This window comes from Pelobates fuscus, chromosome 10 (assembly GCF_036172605.1).
Source record: "Pelobates fuscus isolate aPelFus1 chromosome 10, aPelFus1.pri, whole genome shotgun sequence".
Classification (NCBI taxonomy): Eukaryota; Metazoa; Chordata; class Amphibia; order Anura; family Pelobatidae; genus Pelobates; species Pelobates fuscus.
Window position 1 is genome coordinate 14006662 of NC_086326.1, and position 19805 is coordinate 14026466.

Below are 19805 nucleotides of genomic sequence, written 5' to 3' on the forward strand. Positions count from 1 at the left end.
AGTCTCTCCGTCAGTCTCTGTTTGCCGACTGTGTGTGTGGAGGCTTCTCCTGTTGTAAGTGTGAGAGGCACTGTGTGTAGCATATGGGGGGCACTGTGCGTTGTATATGGGGGGGCACTGTGCGTTGTATAGAGGGGGGCTCTGTGTGTTGTATATGGGGGCACTGTGTGTAGTATATGGGGGGGCACTGTGTGTAGTATATGGGGGGGCACTGTGTGTAGTATATGGGGGCACTGTGCATTGTATATGGGGGGGCACTGTGTGTTGTATAGAAGGGGGCTCTGTGTGTAGTATGTGGGGGCACTGTGTGTAGTATATGGGGGGCACTGTGTGCAGTATATGGGGGGGCAATGTGCGTTGTATATGGGGGGGGCACTGTGTTTAGTATATGGGGCAATGTGCGTTGTATATAGGGAGCTCTGTGTGTTGTATATGGGGGGCTCTGTGTGTAGTATATGGGGGGCACTGTGTGCAGTATATGGGGGGCAATGTGCATTGTATATGGGGGGGCACTGTGTGTAGTATATGGGGGCAATGTGCGTTGTATATAAGGGACCTGTGTGTAGTATATGGGGGGCACTGTATGCAGTATATGGGGGGCACTGTGTGTAGTATATGGGGGGCACTGTGTGCAGTATATGGGGAGCTCTGTGTGTTGTATATGGGGGGCACTGTGTGTAGTATATAGGGGGCTCTGTGTGTTGTATATAGGGGGCTCTGTGCGTTGTATATGGGGGGGCTCTGTGCGTTGTATATGGGGGGGCTCTGTGCGTTGTATATGGGGGGCTCTGTGCGTTGTATATGGGGGGGCTCTGTGTGCTGTATGTGGGGGGGCTCTGTGTGCTGTATGTGGGGGGGGCTCTGTGTGCTGTATGTGGGGGGGGCTCTGTGTGCTGTATGTGGGGGGGGCTCTGTGTGCTGTATATGGGGGGGCACTGTGTGCTGTATATGGGGGGCTCTGTGTATTGTATATGAGGGGGCACTGTGTGTAGTATATGGGGGCACTGTGCATTGTATATGGGGGGGCACTGTGTGTAGTATATGGGGGGCTCTGTGTTCTGTATATGGGGGGCTATGTGTGTTGTATATGGGGGGGCTCTGTGTGCTGTATATGGGGGGGGGGTGTGTTAGTTACAAGTTCTAGGTCATACAGCTCTATTCTGTATCTGTCTAGTTTGGCCTAGAATCCACATGCAAGTTAAATAAATAGCCTTACTTGTCTGCACAATTAATTCATCCTTAGAATTAATAATATTACCACACTGCAAACTATATCGTTTACAAATAATTGTATCTGAATGATCAACTGAAATGCTGATAAATGTTTTTCTTTTTAAAAGTCTAAGATCATTAAACATGTTTTCTTTATATACAGATTAAGATTAAACATTCATTTTCTATGTATTATACAATATGCTCATTGTAGAACGTGGTGACCCCGGTTGAGCTAGATTTTATTTGGTCAAAGTTCATGCTCACACGAGCCCTCATGTTGTCATGAAACTGGATCCGATGATACTCTAGTGATCTTGACACGCTCTCTTTGGCCCAGAGAGGTAATACATTGTGATTTTTGGTTACCTGGAATGGAGGACAATAGCTGTCAGGAAGTTAGCGGTGCTCTACTTACCATGTGGTTTTTTCTCTGGAGAATTTAATCCCTGGCACTTTTCCCATTCGTCTCACCATCATACGAAGGCGGTTGTTCCCCGTCAGGACTTTCACTGCACTCCCCATAGTTATGCTTTCTAAACTAATGGCGTTCACTTCCGCGATCTTATCCCCAACGCACAAACCAGCTTGCTCTGAAAAATACACGTTAAAGGATTGGAATCTAAAAAGAATCAGTAGGCTATTTATTAAATTAGAAATTACTAGAAGCGATATGGAATTTCCTATTTTAAGGTTAAAAACTGAAAACGTAACCGATTGGAGAAATATTTACAAGTTTTTACTCACATTAAATTCCTGAAAATTCCCATTTAGTGAAGGTCCCTGTAAGTGATGCTTGATAATTAATGGATGTCTTTGTAATATTTACTTTTGAAGTGATAATAACATGTGAGCCATTCCAACAACTGAATATTTTTTTTTACCATAAAACTGTTCATCAATTTATAAGATAGTTTAATTAACACATTTTGTGGTTGGCTTCTGGTGTTCTACATAATTTACCTTTAGATTGTAAGCTCATGGGCTGACTTTGCACTTTGTATAAAAGAGCTTCAATAGCTACATCTCCACTCAAAAGCCGAGCCCTCTTTACCGTTTGTACTGCTTTGGGTATATTGTACCATCACCCCCTCCTCCCCAATTGTACAGCACTGCGGAATATGTTGAAACTTTCTAAATACTCATTTATCATTGTGAATCATATCAGTAAAATGGAAAATATGATGTGCATGCATTGCCCTCTCATTCTTTAATAAAATAGCATGTGGCATAGCGCAGACATATTCCTGAATACACAGCATGCTTCCCATAATTTCAAATAGCCAAAGAGAGACACTTTAATTTTAGGGGTGTGAGTAGGACTGTGACCAGGCACGGGACTGTTCTGAGAAAATTTATATATAAATACCCCGTATTTTTACATATCCTTGAACATCCAATGTTGTGTATACCTTTAAGAAAAATACAAAAAAACTAATTGTGCAGTACCCTTATGTACACAAGTGTGATATACACATAAATTGGAACACTCACATATTCCAGAGCTAGAACCTAGCTCTGGGACGTATTTGCCTGTAGGTCCGTTTAGGCAACCTGCCCCTTTTTCTTTATGGAGAGTAGTTTAGGAGTTTTCTGTGTATTTTGCAGTAGTATGCAGTATCTCAAGGAAAGAGATGTATATATCGTGTGATACCGTTTGTATGAATGGCTTCTTCAATCTGGTGCAGTCTATTTATATTTTTTGATATTTTAACTGTAAGTTCTAATAAAGTATATACTTTTTAAGGTTTATACTTTTGTTTATTTTATATTTTTTTTACCATCAATGTTCCTGCATTGTACAACCCTGGGTGGTATGATCCCTAACCATACTCTGCTGTTCAACTGAGCCAATTACTAGGCTCTAGGCTTGTGAGTAGTGATGTACCGAACTGTTCGCCGGCGAATAGTTCCCGGCGAACATAGCATGTTCGCGTCCGCCACCGCGGGCGAACACATGCGGTGTTCGGTCCGCCCCCTATTCGTCATCATTGAGTAAACTTTGACCCTGTACCTCACAGTCAGCAGACACATTACAGCCAATCAGCAGCACACCCTCCCTAGCAGACCCTCCCACCTACTGGACAGCATCCATTTTAGATTAATTCGGAAGCTGCATTTTATTTTATTTTTTCAATTTTTTTTTTATTTTTGTGCATATAAATGTTACAAGTAGATACTACCCCCAGACACTCTGTGTTACTGCAGATACTCCCTCCAGACACCCTGTGTTACTGCAGATACTCCCCCCAGACACTCTGTGTTACTGCAGATACTCCCTCCAGACACTGACACAGAGCAGAATAGGGACTGTTCCCCCTACATAGGGTCACTTGGCAGATATGGATTGACACCTATCCTAAGGATCCCTGATAAACACTGACACGGAGCCCTCCATGGGTGAAGATGGATTAATTTTTTTTTGTGCTCGGGTTTTTTATTTTATTTTTAAGTTCGACGGGTATGATGGCTTTTTATTTGGCCTTTTTTGGGGCTAAAAAAATGAAGATTTTAGAAGAAGAAGACGTTGAATAGTAAGTTGAATTTTACTTTACAGGGTAGTAATTTTATTCCCCCTTCACTATTTTTTAGGGTGAGGGGGGTAGGTAGGGGCTTTTTTATTTGGCTGTGTGACTAGGGGCTTGGGGACACACACTGCATACACTATACACACACTGCACACACTATACACACACTACACACAATATACACACACTATACACACAATACACACACACACTGCACACAATATACACACACTATACACACACTATACACACACACTGTACACACTATACACACACTGTACACACTGCATACACACACTACACACACTGCATACACACTGCACACACTATACACACTGCACACACTATACACACTGCACACACTATACACACACTGCACACACTATACACACACTGCATACACTATACACACACTGCATACACTATACACACTCTACACACACTGCATACACACTGCACACACTGCATACACTATACACACAGCGCACTAACTATACACACACTGCACACACTATACACACACTGCATACACACTATACACACACTGCATACACTGCATACACACTATACACACACTGCACACACTATACACACACTACACACACTACACACACACACTGTACACACTATGCACACACTGCATACACTATGCACACACTATACACACACACTACATACACACTGCACACACTGCACACACTGCACACATTATACACACACTACACACACTATACACACAATATACACACACACTGTACACACTATGCACACACTGCATACACTATGCACACACTATACACACACACTACACACACTGCATACACACACTATACACACTCTATACACACACACTATACACACAATATACACACACTGTACACACTATACACACTCACTATACACACAATATACACACACTTTACACACTATACACACACTGCATAAACATACATTTAAAAAAAAATTACAGCTGTTTTTTACATTTCAAAGTTGGGGAGGGGGGTGCCAAATAAAGGATCCGCCCCGGGTGCCAAATGCTCCAGGTACGCCCCTGTATAGAGGGGAGCCATGTTACTCTGTATATAGAGAGGAGCCATGTTTACACTGTATATAGAGGGGAGCCATGTTACTGTGTATATAGAGGGGAGCCGTGTTTAGACTGTATATAGAGGGGTGCCATGTTACTCTGTATATAGAGAGGAGCCATGTTTACACTGTATATAGAGGGGAGCCATGTTACTCTGTATATAGAGGGGAGCCATGTTACACTGTATATAGAGGGAGCCATGTTACCCTGTATATAGAGGGAGCCATGTTTACACTGTATATAGAGGGGAGCCATGTTTACACAGTATACAGAGGGAGCCATGTTACTCTGTATATAGAGGGAGCCATGTTTACTCTGTATATAGAGGACTGTTTGCGGTGCGTTAAACGGGGAGTTTGGTCTGTCACTGTGAAGCGGGCGTAACCCTTACACTACCTGATCGATACAACATCATACCTGATGTTTTAAAGCACGTTATTCCAAACAATTTAGGAATGTTAGGTGATTTATGCCCTTTATGGATTAAAAGCAGACTCTGCATCAACTGTGTAATTTTCCATGGGAGTTTTGCCATGGATCCCCCTCCGGCATGCCACAGTCCAGGTGTTAGTCCCCTTGAAACAACTTTTCCATCACTTTTGTGGCCAGAAAGAGTCCCTGTTGGTTTTAAAATTCGCCTGCCCATTGAAGTCAATGGTGGTTCGCGCGGTTCGCGAACATTTGAGGAAGTTCGCGTTCGCCGTTCGCGAACCGAAAATTTCGGGTTCGCGACAACACTACTTGTGAGTATTTTACCCATTTATACGAAAATATTTGTTACAAAACGGTATCACACAATATATACATCTCTTTCCTTGAGACACTGCATACGACTGCAGAATACACAAGAAAACTCCTAAACTACTCTCCATAAAGAAAAAGGGGTAGGTCGCCTAAACGGACCTACAGGCAAATAACTCCCAGAACTAGGTTATAGCTCTAGAATATGTGAGTGTTCCAATTTATATGTATATCACACTTGTGTACATAAGGGAACTGCACTATTTATGTGGTTTTTTTTTTGTATTTATAAACACATTTGTTGTAGTTTAAAGGAACACAAACATATATTCCTGACCTTATAGTGTTAAAACCACCATTTAGGTGGATTTTCCCCTTATTAACCCACTTACAAGGTAATAAAACGTACCTTATTTCCAGCACCTTGCAGCTTCGCCGGTGCTGGCCCCAACCCTGAGCCACATCCTTGCTGACATCATCAGATCTTTTGATTTTTAGCCAATCCAAAGCTTTCCCATAGGAAAATCATTGGATTGGCTGAAATAGGCAAGGAGGTGGGACGGGCCCATGCATAGCTTACAGCACTGCCCCAGGATGCATATCCAGTAGCCATCTGAGGAGTGGCCCTTTGAGATGTCCCTAGGGGGCAATTTAAACACTGCCTTTTCTCTGAAAATCCCTGCAGTAAATGATTATACTCACCAGAACAACTACATTAAGCTGTAGTTGTTCTAGTGACTATAAGTGACTTCAAAGACACATTACTGGGAGTATTATAGCTGTGGAGCTCTGTTAGACACACCAACAATATGGAGCTCCTAGAAAAGAGTGACATTAGGATAGAAAAGAGAAACAGAGGGATTTGGGCCCAAAATAGGGGCTGTCCCTCCTAGATAGGGACACTTTGGAGCTATGATACAGTATACACATGCATACGTTCAACTGTACTGAAGTATCAAAACATATTCCATATCTAATTACTGATGTTGAACTATGATGATGTCAGATTTTCTCTTACAGGCTTCACTTTTTAGCAACCAACAGTGGAGATCTCATAGACTTACGATGGCTACCTCCAGAGACACACAATTGAAATTTTGATATATGATTGACATTTACAAAATTTTGGGCGTCTATGATAAAAATATAACTTTACCTCTTACCTCATAAACCAGTCCATAGAGTCACTAACATATAGGCAAGGTGTATTTTTGTTTTATATACAATCTAGCTAATGCAAGCAGTTTATAAAGTTATTCTAAGATTAAATAAATGCATACATTTTTTAAAATCTCAATTGCCAGCATGTTCTTCTATATCCCCATAGCTATAAATATTCCAAGTCTCTCACCGGCGCTGCTTCCTTCTTCCACTTTGCTAACAAATATGCCAAGTCCGTGTTCTGATCCCCCTCGAACGCTGAAACCCAACTTCCCATCGTGAGTTTTATCCACTGTGATAGCAAGGATTGAATCACTCTCATCACTGGTGGCTGCAAAGAACGAAGTGTTAGGGTAAATGAGAAATGTTAGAATGTCAATGTCCTTAAAACAGCTTTAGAATGGAAATGTTTTAGAACATATGATTTTATTTCAAGACATATAAATGTTATATTATATTGGCATTTCATCTGTGTCCTCTGAGCAGCCTCAACAGGACTCCAGCCACCAGAGGTTTATAGTAAAGATAATCCCTTTCGGACTACCCTTCCACTCACATTATAACCATTGTTAGGGGACCATTCTCTGTGTGGGAGGCGCACAAGTGTGTCATGGGGGGCACTTTTTTGCCATGGGTTTAGCATGACAAATGGCCAATACAGCTTGATATACTTTCCACCTCCAGGACCCAACACAACTACAGGCCCTTACGACTTATCTAAACTTCTAAATACATCTTACCACACCAACTTAATGAGAACTAAATCTTTATTCTACTTTAATGACAACAAATGTGGATCTCTCTTGGCCCATATAATTAGCAAAAAGAGGAAGGTCACGTACATTCATAAAATACACACCGACCACAACCATATCCACTAAATGCCTGATAAAATTGCTGCCACACGACATACCCATTACTCAAAACAGACTGGCCACCACAGAAAGCAAATGACTCTCACATCCCAATGGTCAGAGAATACTTACAACACAAGTTGCACATTAAAGTTCCAGACTCAATGACTTCTAGATGATCCCCTGATCGAAACTGAATAGACCATATCCCTCAAACAGATCAAGCCAGTTAAATGGCCCAGGCTGGATTTCCTTCCCATATGTTACTACAAATTATCAAACCTTTTTCCTCAGCTCACTAAGGCGTGTCTGAGTCATTACAATGCACTTATTGCCCAGAATATTATACATTTTCCAGAACCTGCCAGTAGCTTTCTCCAATGCCTTCTTTACATCTATCAGATCAATTATAACCAAATACAGCTGCCAAAAAGTTAGCTTTGGGACTCTGGCTCTGCTGAAGACCAGGAGGGGGGTAACCACACACCCTTGAAAATATCCACATACAATAAAAATCCATAACCATCTGCAGACTTAATATAGCCAATAGGTTAATACCGGTGTACTGGAAGCAAACTAATACCCCATCTATGCAAATGGTGGTTCTCGGGGCCATGGGGGACATTATATTCAGGAAGAAAGGGAGACAACAAGTCAATATGGCCATATGGGGAAACTGGATACTCCGCATTAAATCTGCCGAATTCCAGACTCTAACAACAGAGAAATGGATATTGCTTAGTTGGTTTAACATCAATAGGAGATGGCCATGTAGTACACTTTGGGACATCTATCTCATGGTCTAACCACCCAGGATCTACCGAGGAGGGGGTAGCAATCTGACCTGCTTCTGGCTTATTAAGTTGAGCAGGGTTACAAAGGTACATTGAAAGTGAACCATTGATTTGTTATTTCCAAAAAAGTTAGAGACCTGCATGTCTCAGTGTTTTGACAATTTTGACTTTGGGTCCTGATTGTCCCTCTTTTATCCTGGTTTCTTGAGATTCGGTTTTATTTCATGGTTTTGTGTACATTATTTCTACATGTAATCTTTAATAAAGAGCTAATTGCAACAAAAATAGTTTTGAGGGGACAGTTGTCCTTTAAATGATCTGACCCTGATAGAGATGAAGAAAAAACAAACTGATGAGAATCTCTTGCAGGGAGACCACTGCTTGAACAGCACCACTTATGTGGCCTAATTAATTTTCTACAACCTGGTACTCTTATACTCTGCTACAAATGGCAGGATATTCAAAAATTGCAGCTCTTTGTTAAAGCCCTATTTTGTCCGAAAATAACACTCTGAGAAATTAACTAAGTGAATATTACACTGTATATTTCAAGCCAAACCAAACACGTGGTGGAAGATGCATGTGCCCAAATAAATAAATGTTTCATAATTACACAAAAAGAGGACATGATTAGCAAGTTACCTTCTAAAGGTGAATTTATTAGGATGACTCTTCCCATTGGAGAAGTGGCCCGTAGATTTTTGAGGTGACCGTTTCTCTGTCTGTTCTGTTTTTGGAACATAGACCTGGTTGGCGTTGCAAAGTCTCTGTTTGAGCTCCTGGGTGAACTAACACTGGGCCTCTCACCTTCATCCATTTCAAAAGCATGTGCCATGGTGTCCTGACGTGAGGGAAAGTCATATGGATTGCAGAGCTCGTTCAGTTTTCAAAGTGAAGAATTATGGAATTTGGGTGTGTTGGTGAAACTTTTATTCCAAAGTGAAAATAGTTCATGTCATCTCCCACCAAAAGAGATGTATGTTTAACATGTTGAACAAAAACATCTTCAGGCCATGGCTCTGGACAACGTGGATTTCATGATGTTCAACTCAAGGCAATTCCAAGAACACAAACTAAAAACAAAACAAAAAATGGGAATAAATATAGAATTTTGTTTACTTTATCTTTAGAGTAAATTAAAGCCCCACTGTGTGTAGCCATTGCTCTCCTACGTGGATACCACAATGTTTGAATTTAACAGAGTTATTCACTAAAGTAAGAAGAATCAAAGTGAATTCAACTTACAGACCAAAGGGGCCAAACTGGAAACAGACTTATTTGTCCTTAAATATAACATTCAGTTTAAACATACAGAAGTTCCAAGAGTGAGAACGTGTGTTAAGCTCTGGAATTGTCACCACTAGGTTATAATCAATACCTAATTAGTTCATTTACAATTAAGGTTCTGAGATCTTAAATAGAAGATCCTAATGGTTATCTGAAAGGATGTCCAGGGTGGCCTTTGCACAAGCCACACTCGCCATACTTCTATACACACACACATTAGGATAGGACCTGCCAAAATTTGGTACACTGGTATTATGGCAGACCTATGCAATGCATAATCATATATTGTAACTATACCCCCATTATTTTTGGCTAGTTTAGTTAAAAAAAAAAAAAACATTATGTGAGCACTGAAGCTGCTGCTTAGTAAATGAGTGAGTGCGCTGGTTCTTGTATGTTATATAAATAGACACAATTTAAAATATATCTAATAACACAATTAGTAGAAATTGGTTGAGTTAACATTTGTCCCCTGCAGAGTTTTACACGTAGAAAAGCAACAAACTTGGTCAGTAGTGCTCAAACTTTTACGTACAACAGTTTTTCAGATTTATTGAACCATTTAACAAATGTTAACACAATATATATTATATAGATAATCTATGGATTACTCTAATCCTCTAAACTGGTCCGCTTTGGGATGTTTGTTTTTAAAGCGACAGCTTAATGAAGTGGTTCTGGTGTCTGTAGAATTTTCCTGCAGGCTCAGCAATGTAAACACTGTGTTTTCATTGATGACTAGTAACGCCTCTAGCTGCAGTCACTCAGGCGGCCACTGGAGGTGCTCCCTATCTCAGTGCTGCACAGTGTGATTTGCTCAGTGTGGGAAAGCATTGGATTAGCGGAGATCCTCAAGACTGATGATCTCAGTCATGGAGGCGTGGCCAGTCGCAGTAAGACCAGCGTGATGGAGAAAAGGTAAGTTAGAAACCTTTTTGCTCCATTCTAAGGGGGAACGGGCCTTCAACAGTCACTCCAACTCTATCGTGTTAGGAATGCATGTTCCTTTAACCCCTTAAGGACCAAACTTCTGGAATAAAAGGGAATAATGACGTGTCACACATGTCATGTGTCCTTAAGGGGTTAAATATCTGCAACAATAGATTCCCAATTTACCAAATCTTTAAATTAAAAAGAAAACTGAGCATCTCACGAAAAAGAGAAAGAGAAAAAGAGAAAAGACAAGTTATGGATGATTTTCAATCTTTCATTCAATTATGTAAAATCCAGAGCTGTGACAGTTATGTTGTTTGAATGGGAGAAATGAATGAAGGAAATTAACCCCTTAAGGACCAAACTTCTGGAACAAAAGGGGTTCATGACATGTCACGCATGTCTTGTGTCCTTAAGGGGTTAAAAGTAATACAGGGGATAACTCCGTACAACTATGGGAAAAATTACATAATATTGTATTGGGTGGGAGACATAGAAACAATTGAAAGAAAAAAAAACAAATGTATAGAGGGTACGAGTATACAGTATCTCACAAAAGTGAGTATACCCCTCACATTTTTGTAAATATTTTATTATATCTTTTCATGTGACAATGCTGAAAAAATGACACTCTGCTACAATGTAAAGTAGTAAGTGTATAGCCTGTATAGCAGTGTAAATTTGCTGTCCCCTCAATATAACTCAATACACAGCCATTAATGTCTAAACCGTTGGCAACAAAAGTGAGTCCACCCCTAAGTGGAAATGTTCAAATTGGGCCCAAAGTGTCAATATTTTGTGTGGCCACCATTATTTCCCAGCACTGCCTTAACCCTCATGGGCATGGAGTTCACCAGAGCTTCACAGGTCGCCACTGAAGTCCTCTTCCACTACTCCATGACGACATCATGGAGCTGGTGGATGTTAGAGACCTTGTCCTCCCCAACTTCCGTTTGATGATGCCCCACAGATGCTCAATAGGGTTTAGGTCTGGAGACATGCGTGGCCTGTCAATCACCTTTACCTTCAGCTTCCCAGTGCCGGCAGCACTCATGCAAGCCCAGACCATGACACTCCCACCATCATGCTTGACTGTAGGAAAGACACACTTGTCTTTGTACTCCTCACCTGGTTGCCACCACACACGCTTGACACCATCTGAACCAAATAAGTCTATCTTGGTCTAATCGGACCACGTGACATGGTTCCATGTCCTTAGTCTGCTTGTCTTCAGCAAACTGTTTGCAGCATTTCTTGTGCATCATCTATAGAAGAAGCTTCCTTCTGGGACGACAGCCAATTTGATGCAGTGTGTGGCGTATGGTCTGAGCACTGACAGGCTGACCCTCCACCCCTTCAACCTCTGCAGCAATGCTGGCAGCACTCATACATCTATTCCCCAAAGACAACCTCTGGGTATGACGCTTAGCACATGCACTCAACTTCTTTGGTCGACCATGGCGCAACCTGTTCTGAGTGGAACCTGTCCTGTATTGTCTTTACCATTGTGCACATCAGTTTCAGGGTCTAGGCCATCTTTATGTAGAGCAACAATTCTTTTTTTCATATCCTCATTGAGTTCTCTGACATGATGTGCCATGTTGAACTTCCAGTGACCAGTATGAGAACAATGACCCAAAATTTAACACACCTGTTCCCCATTCACACCTGAGACCTTGTAACACTAACGAGTCACATGACACCAACTTAGACATTTCCACTTAGGGGTGTACTCCCTTTTGTTGCCAACGGTTTAGACATTAAAGGCTGTGTGTTGAGTTATTTTGAGGGGACAGCAAATTTACACTGTTATACAGGCTGTACATGTACTACTTTACATTGTAGCAGAATGTCATTTTTTCAGTGTTGTCACATGAAAAGATATAATAAAATATTTACAAAAACGTGAGGGGTGTACTCACTTTTGTGAGATACTGTATATAAAAAGGAGGATGGGATTTGAGGATAAATTTGAAATGAAAAGACGATGAATTTAAGGTTTGAATTGATGGTGTAGTTGTGCCAATTAGCCATTTTCCATCCCCATTGTCATGTGACTTGTTAGTGTTACAAAGACAAAGGTGTGAATGGGGAGCAGGTGTGTTAAATTTGTTTTTATCGCTCTCACACTCTTTCATACTGATCACAGGAGCATGGCACCTCATGGCAAAGAACTCTCTGAGGATCTGAAAAAAAGGATTGTTGCTCTACATAAAGATGGCCTAGGCTATAAGAAGATTGCCAAGACCCTGAAACTGAGCTGTAGCACGGTGGGCAAGACCATACAGTGGTTTTACATGACAGGTTCCACTCCAAACAGGTCTCACCGTGGTCGACCAAAGAAGCTGAGTGCACATGCTCAGCATCATATCCAGAGGTTGTCTTTGGGACTTTGGGAAATAGACGTATGAGTGCTGCCAGCATTTCTGCAGAGGTTGAAGGGGTGGAGGGTCAGCCTGTCAGTGCTCAAAACCATACGCCACACACCGCACCAAATTGGTCTGCATGGCTGTTGTCCTAGAAGGAAGCCTCTTCTAAAGATAATGTACAAGAAAGCCCGCAAACAGTTTGCTGAAAACAACCAGACTAAGGACATGGATTAATGGAGCCATGTCCTGTGGTCCGATGAGACCAAGATAAACTTATTTGGTTCAGATGGTGTCAAGTGTGTGTGGTGGCAACCAGGTGAGGAGTACAACGACAAGTGTGTATTGTGTAAGTGTGTATTGCCTACAGTCAATCATGGTGGTGGGAGTATCATGGTCTGGACCTGCACAAGTGCGGCTGGCACTGGGGAGCTACAGCTCATTGAGGGAACCATGAATGCCAACATGTACTGTGACATACTGGAGCAGAGCATGATCCCCTCCATTCAGAGACTGGGCCGCAAGGCAATATTCCAACATGATAACGACCCCAAACACACCTCCAAGCCTTGCTAAAGAAGCTGATGGTAAAGGATGGACTGGCCAAGCATGTCTCCAGACCTAAACCCTAGTGAGCATCTGTGGTTGCATCCCCAAATGGAAGGTGGGGAAGCGCAAGGTCTCTAACATCCACCAGCTCCGTGATGTCATCAGGGAGGAGTGGAAGAGGACTCCAGTGGCGACCTGTGAAGCTCTGGTGAACTCCATGCCCATGAAGGTTAAGGCAGTGCTTGGAAATAATGGTGGCCACACAAAATATTGACACCCTGGGCCCAATTTGGACATTTCCACTTAGGGGTGTACTCACTTTTGTTGTCAATGATTTAGACATTAATGGCTGTGTATTGAGGTATTTTGAGGGGACAGCAAATTTGCACTGTTATACAGGCTGTACACTTACTACTTTACATTGTAGCAGAGTGTCATTTCTTCAGTATTGTCACATGAAAAGATATAATAAAATATTTACAAAAATGTGAGGGGTGGACTCAGTTTTGTGAGATACTGTATATATAAACACCAACAGATACCCGTTCCAAGTGACCTCCGTAATAAACAAACTCACATGTAATTATTTCATAAAAATATGTTCTAACAATGTAAACTGATAGAACTGTGACACATTGGCATGTATGTTTTCACACACGGTTATAGAGGAAAAACCTAGATAATGGGGCACAAATCTGTAAATTTGTATTGTCAACGTATATATTCAAAAAAAAAAAAAAATAATCAAGTTTGAATATAATTATTACCTTTCCTAAATTAAAAATAAATCAAGATTTTATATAAACTGTTTTGAATATACGCCTCATTAAATGTAGAGATGCCTATGTAAATATACATATAGCCCTTTAATCACCTACATGGGATTGGTAAATGGCGATGTACCAAGCTCACTACAATTCCATCCCATAGTGCAATCTGTAACATAGTATGAAATTCTAGATACAATTATAGGTCTTCAAGAAAGAATCCTGGTCTCCGCTCTGTAAAAAGTACTGTTGTGGGTCATGTGTTTTCTCCCCAAGAAATGACGAGAGTGGTTCCAGCAAGTTACTGCGGTCATTGAACTGTGAGCCAGTACATTCTGTTTATGGTGTAGAACCACACAATGTCCTGCTAATGCCTCCTGGAATTGTCAGTGATTTGTTTGTGTATCAGCATAAACATGGTTCAATGATTTATGGACTATATAAAAACATGGGATCCTCCTACTTTTGCTGACCTAGAGATCTTTCCAGTTTTCTCTTTAAGAGGCCGGTGAGATAGCTCAGTGCAATAGTGGGCTAATGCATCATCAATATAATCTGTTCAACCCCTTGGGGGTTGCAGGATCAAATCCTGGTAACATCCCCTGGATACGAGGCAAAAGTAACATGTACTTGGAAACCAGAGTAAACTGAATGTGTACCTTTCCTGGTTAAATATTTTGTTGTTATTATTAGGAACAGGAAGTTGGATGGGAAACTGCTAAATTGCCTTGAGAGAGCGTCAGTGCGCTGGAGACATGGTGATTGCAGTAGAATTCGGACAGAGAGTGGGAGCAGTTCTTCTTGTTGGAGAAGAGACGTTTGATCCAAATGCCCAGCACATAACCACAAAACTCACAAGACTCTTGGTCATATCGAGCAAGTGTTCCAATTCCAACAGATTGCTTCATTCCCTTCAAATTAAAATCATGGAGGCTGGTGTAACATCTTCCTATTGATGGGCCAAGAAATAAAACAAAAGTAACCGTCTTGGTGGATTGTCCCATATAATTCCAAGGCAACTTTCAGTTTATTGTGTTATTCTCTTAGAAGAATGGTGGCTGACCTTTGGCACTGTATCACATTATCCACAGTTCTCATGATGCTGAGCCTAGGATAATTGTTGGCACACACCAGGTGTTGTGTTCAATAATATCATAACCTCATCCAGCTGAAGGAGATTATTACGGCATAGTACCAAGGGTGCAAAAGGATTTCTATAGCCATATCTCTATAACAGTGACACATCCCAAAGAATCAACTGCGATTGCTTTATCTCAAGTCTGTGAAAATATCTGCAATACCTCCGCTATAAATCACAACTGAAGCAATGTTTTCTGATTAGCTATATGTCCTGCGTGCTGTTGGGAGTTGTATAAATAGTGCTGCCCTGCAGTATGTAGAATTTACATACTGTCAAGGGAAATTGACTATATCCTGGATCTCATAGGCAAAATTAAGGGTTAATAACCAATTTCCTTCAGCAGTGTATGAATTCAACATATCAAACAGCATTTTTATTTTTATCATTTTCTGGGAAAACTCACTTTTTTAAATCTAAATTTTCGTTTCTGTTCTCAATATACAACAATCCACTCTTTAGTAAACGCCCTTACTTACCTCTCTAAAAAGCGTCCACCTCTGTAGAGCTGTAAAGGTTAAAATGACAATTGTGTTTAGGCAAGCTGTATATAATCTGCATGTAAAAGTTTGCCTTTGTAATATAACATAGCTCTCCACACGGCTGCCATCTCGACCTGTATCAGATAGCATTCTGCGGTTACACTCCATAGCACTGTATGACAAGCAGGCAGGAGCTTGTATTAACCCATTCTAATCACAAGGACTGCAATTCTTATACATTCTCTCTTCTCACATGGACTGGGGAACTTTCTTTACTAATGATCCAAACAATGTGGTTTTTAAAGAAAGTGCAATAAGAGGTTTTAATTTATTTTACAGGTTTTTTTACAGTAATGTGTGATAACCAGACCTGTGCCGAGCAGTATTGTCCCTAAAAAGAGAAATAGTTATAAGAAAAGTGCTTCATGCATTCTGTGCATTTCTGGGAAATTGGCCAGGAAAACGCGAATGTCAGGCCACCATAGGCAGACTGTAGACTATCTCTAACTTGGCATCTAGTGGGCTATGGACAGGTGACCGCCAAAGTGCAAATTTAGTGCAAGATAGCCAGGATGGCAACATTTAGTTTCCCTTGAACAAAGTTGCATTATTTAGCAAATCACGGCTCGCATTTTATTTTATTTTTAATAACACGTACATTGTTTACATTTTATCCATTATTACGGCTAAAGTGACACTCTGGTTAAAATAACATCAGCCTCTGACCATCAACTACAAATTCCCCCATGGACGTCTTGCCTCGGTGCCACGTTATAAGCTTGGGATCTAAGGTGACAAGCTGTCTTGCAAAGCACGTAGCATAAAGATGGAGGAGATACCAAAAGCTAATCTCACTAGTTGAGTTCTCTGCTTTGTATATACTGGTCTGTCTATATTGCATGGTCTCTATTACCCCAATTGTACAGTGCTGCAGAATATGCTGGCGATCTGTATATCCTAAATAATAATAGTCTGCCTTTCCCAACATAAAAATGGATATTATTCTAAATAAATACCCAATTAACTCAATTTAATGCCTAGTCACATTGCTGGGTGGTCATGGTGTGGAGGAGATGGAGTGGGAATACCCGTGTAATGTATAGTTGGGGAGAGATGAGTGATATCAAGAGGTGGGGACACGGCAATGGCAATGGATTTATGATACTAAAGATGATGGGCTGTTTATTGGTTTGTTTACCTTTAAATTGATTACTTTCAGTTTATAATTCTATAATGTTTTGCCTACTGAATATACCCAACATTTTTTTTTACCATCTGATACTTCTGTCGTGTATATGATAGATTTGTGAAACGTTGAATATTATCAAGTGTAATAACTTTGTTAGTGCTCTCTGATATTTCCCATTGAATACTACTGGGACAGCTATGGAATAATGATGACTTTCAACTTGAAAAATTGAATTAAAAAAAAGTTTGAATGAATTTCAGTGGTTTCCCCCAGGGCGAGCAGCCTTTAGATGCCAAAAATTATTAAAACATTGATTTAACATAATGGGAGCGTGCTAAGCTCAGTGAGTGTGCTTGTGAATGCTCATTCTGCAAACCTTCCTAAGCTGGAGAACATAATAGAAAGTCCGCACGGTGCCTATTAGTTTGTTAGACCACAGGAGCAGTTTGTCAAGTGTGTATGTCCACCACTCATTCCCCTCTGCTGGATATAGACTTACAACTGATGGCCTGCGCAGGACAGGGAGCTCATAACTGGCCTGGCGTGCGAGAAATTGGCTAAAACAAGAACTAAAACCAACAAGAACATTCATGCTCACATATTAATGGACTCTATGCTACATGAGACCACATTTAAGCCATTATCCCACTAGTAAAGAGCCCCAGGGTGATACGATGAATCCGACATGCTCCAAGTGTGGCAATGAACGTGGTTCACCATTTTGTATTTGGCGGAATTGGTTACGCCTATGGGGACAGTAAGACGGTTTTATTGCATGTATTGGGTGCAGATTTGTTTGCTTCTATTGCAACAACTCGTTTACATCACATCCCCCCAAATATAAAGTCATACCATCACTCTGTAGTATGCAGGATTTGGGCCTTTCTTCCCAGTGGAGTAGAAGAGTCCGCAGCTTGGCCTAGTTGCTCCATAATTAGTTATTGGACCGTTATAATGCTAGAAATTGGGGTTTCATCAATTTATACATTATAATTGAACATACATACTGTGTGATACATATTTGGCTTCATACATATTAATTAAGCCACGTTTTTTCCATCCTACGGTCTATATTGTTTACAGGGTCCGTGCATACATGATAAGTAAATGTATCCAGATTATACATTTCATGGCTTTTGTCTGTTAGTATTTTAATTGTCTGTTTCCACCTCTATTCTGATATTAGTATTTTATTAACCCCTTAAGGACCAAACTTCTGGAATAAAAGGGAATCATGACATGTCACACACGTCATGTGTCCTTAAGGGGTTAAACTCATGCAACATTTGTAAACACTTGCAGTTACAATGCCAAAGGCCAAATTTATCAAGGCAAATTGTAGTTTTTGTCTAGAGTGCAAAATGAGATGCTATCACCATGGAAACCAGCAGAATGTCTCACAAGATTTAAGGTAAATTGAGACACTGTGTACTTGCTCTGGTGAGGTCCCATGGCGTTGAATATTCCTTGGTGTTTAATTGCGGTCACTTATATTACACAGGTACCAAAACAAGCTTTGCAGGTCCTTAATACTCCAACAGGGTTTATTAACCTTGGTCAGAGTTAGAACCAATATCTTATCCCCGCCATCAGTCCTGTCTGACATACAGTGAGTTAAACGAATGAATACAAAGTATTAGATTTTAAATGGGAGGAGACACAGCTTAAATCCAGAGCTTGAAGAGAAAGTCGAATTAACGTCACATTGTATTAAACAAGCACAGCATTCCAGACCAGAACATTATCTCCCAACAGACTATTCTATTCCACAAAGACTGATCACATCCTTGCACGGCGAGGAGGGATCTCCCTCAGCATGATAAAGAATACATAAAAAATATTACTTACATGCATGTGTGTTGTGCTTTGCCAGGTAGATTAATGCTGATCTGTGAACGCTTCAAACAACAGTGACTTCTCAGTTACATCAGCAGCTTGTACAACGCATGTGACAGGACAACCTAGCATTGTCTCTAGTGAACTGTGTCAGCCAGTCAGAAGACAATCTAAAGCCAGGTGTCTGCCACTGTTTAGCTGCTGGGATGATATTATAACATATAGAGGTGCTGCTAACCTAGTGTGCACTACAACTCCCATCACGCTCATTTAAGTATACCTCTTGCATAGCATTATTTTATTTGACTTTGTGCATTAACCTAGCAACTATTAAATATTTTTTATGTATTTTTTTTTATTTTTTCATACTTTTTCCATCTATCTTATTCCCCCCCCCCAGATTATTATTACTGTTAATAAAAAAAAAAAATACAAAATAATACTGATTACATGGGGTTAAGAGGGCAGACAGCATCTACCATCTTGAAAGGTTCTGGATATTTCCTGTTACAAACTGTAAATCCAGTCCATTTTCTTTTTCTTTTTCTTTTTCTTTTTTTTTTTAAAGAAAGAAAAGACATATACGAAACATTTATCATTTTCCCCTAGATCCAAGTAAATGCTTTATTTAATATTTTTTTTGCTCTCTGCATTGGAAATTACATGAGCATGCACTGCCAACATGTACTCACTGTATGTAGCGGAACGTTAGTCCTGATACGTACTTTTCCTCCTCTGGATCCGTAGTAACTGGAACTCTGCAACAAGGTGCTGTGAAGTGAATAGCTCTCTCCCTCCCCAGTAACTGGACGACACACAGTTCTGGGAGTACAAATGTTGTCGACTACATGCCCCATAATGCTCTTACAACCATAATGCTG

At 40.7% G+C, this 19805-nt stretch overlaps 1 protein-coding gene across 1 annotated transcript in view; it reads right to left on the reverse strand.

Moving 5' to 3' along the window:
* The window catches only part of PDZD7 (PDZ domain containing 7), a 58571-nt gene extending 39583 nt beyond the window's left edge, over positions 1-18988 (reverse strand). The window contains exons 1-4 of the mRNA XM_063433575.1: positions 18937-18988; positions 9020-9450; positions 6920-7060; positions 1631-1805 (exon numbers count right to left, since the gene is read on the reverse strand). Coding sequence (XP_063289645.1) covers positions 1631-1805; positions 6920-7060; positions 9020-9212 — 509 coding nt within the window. The 5' untranslated portion in view covers positions 9213-9450; positions 18937-18988. The remainder of the gene's footprint in view (positions 1-1630; positions 1806-6919; positions 7061-9019; positions 9451-18936) is intronic.
* Between the last annotated feature and the right edge of the window lie 817 nt (positions 18989-19805).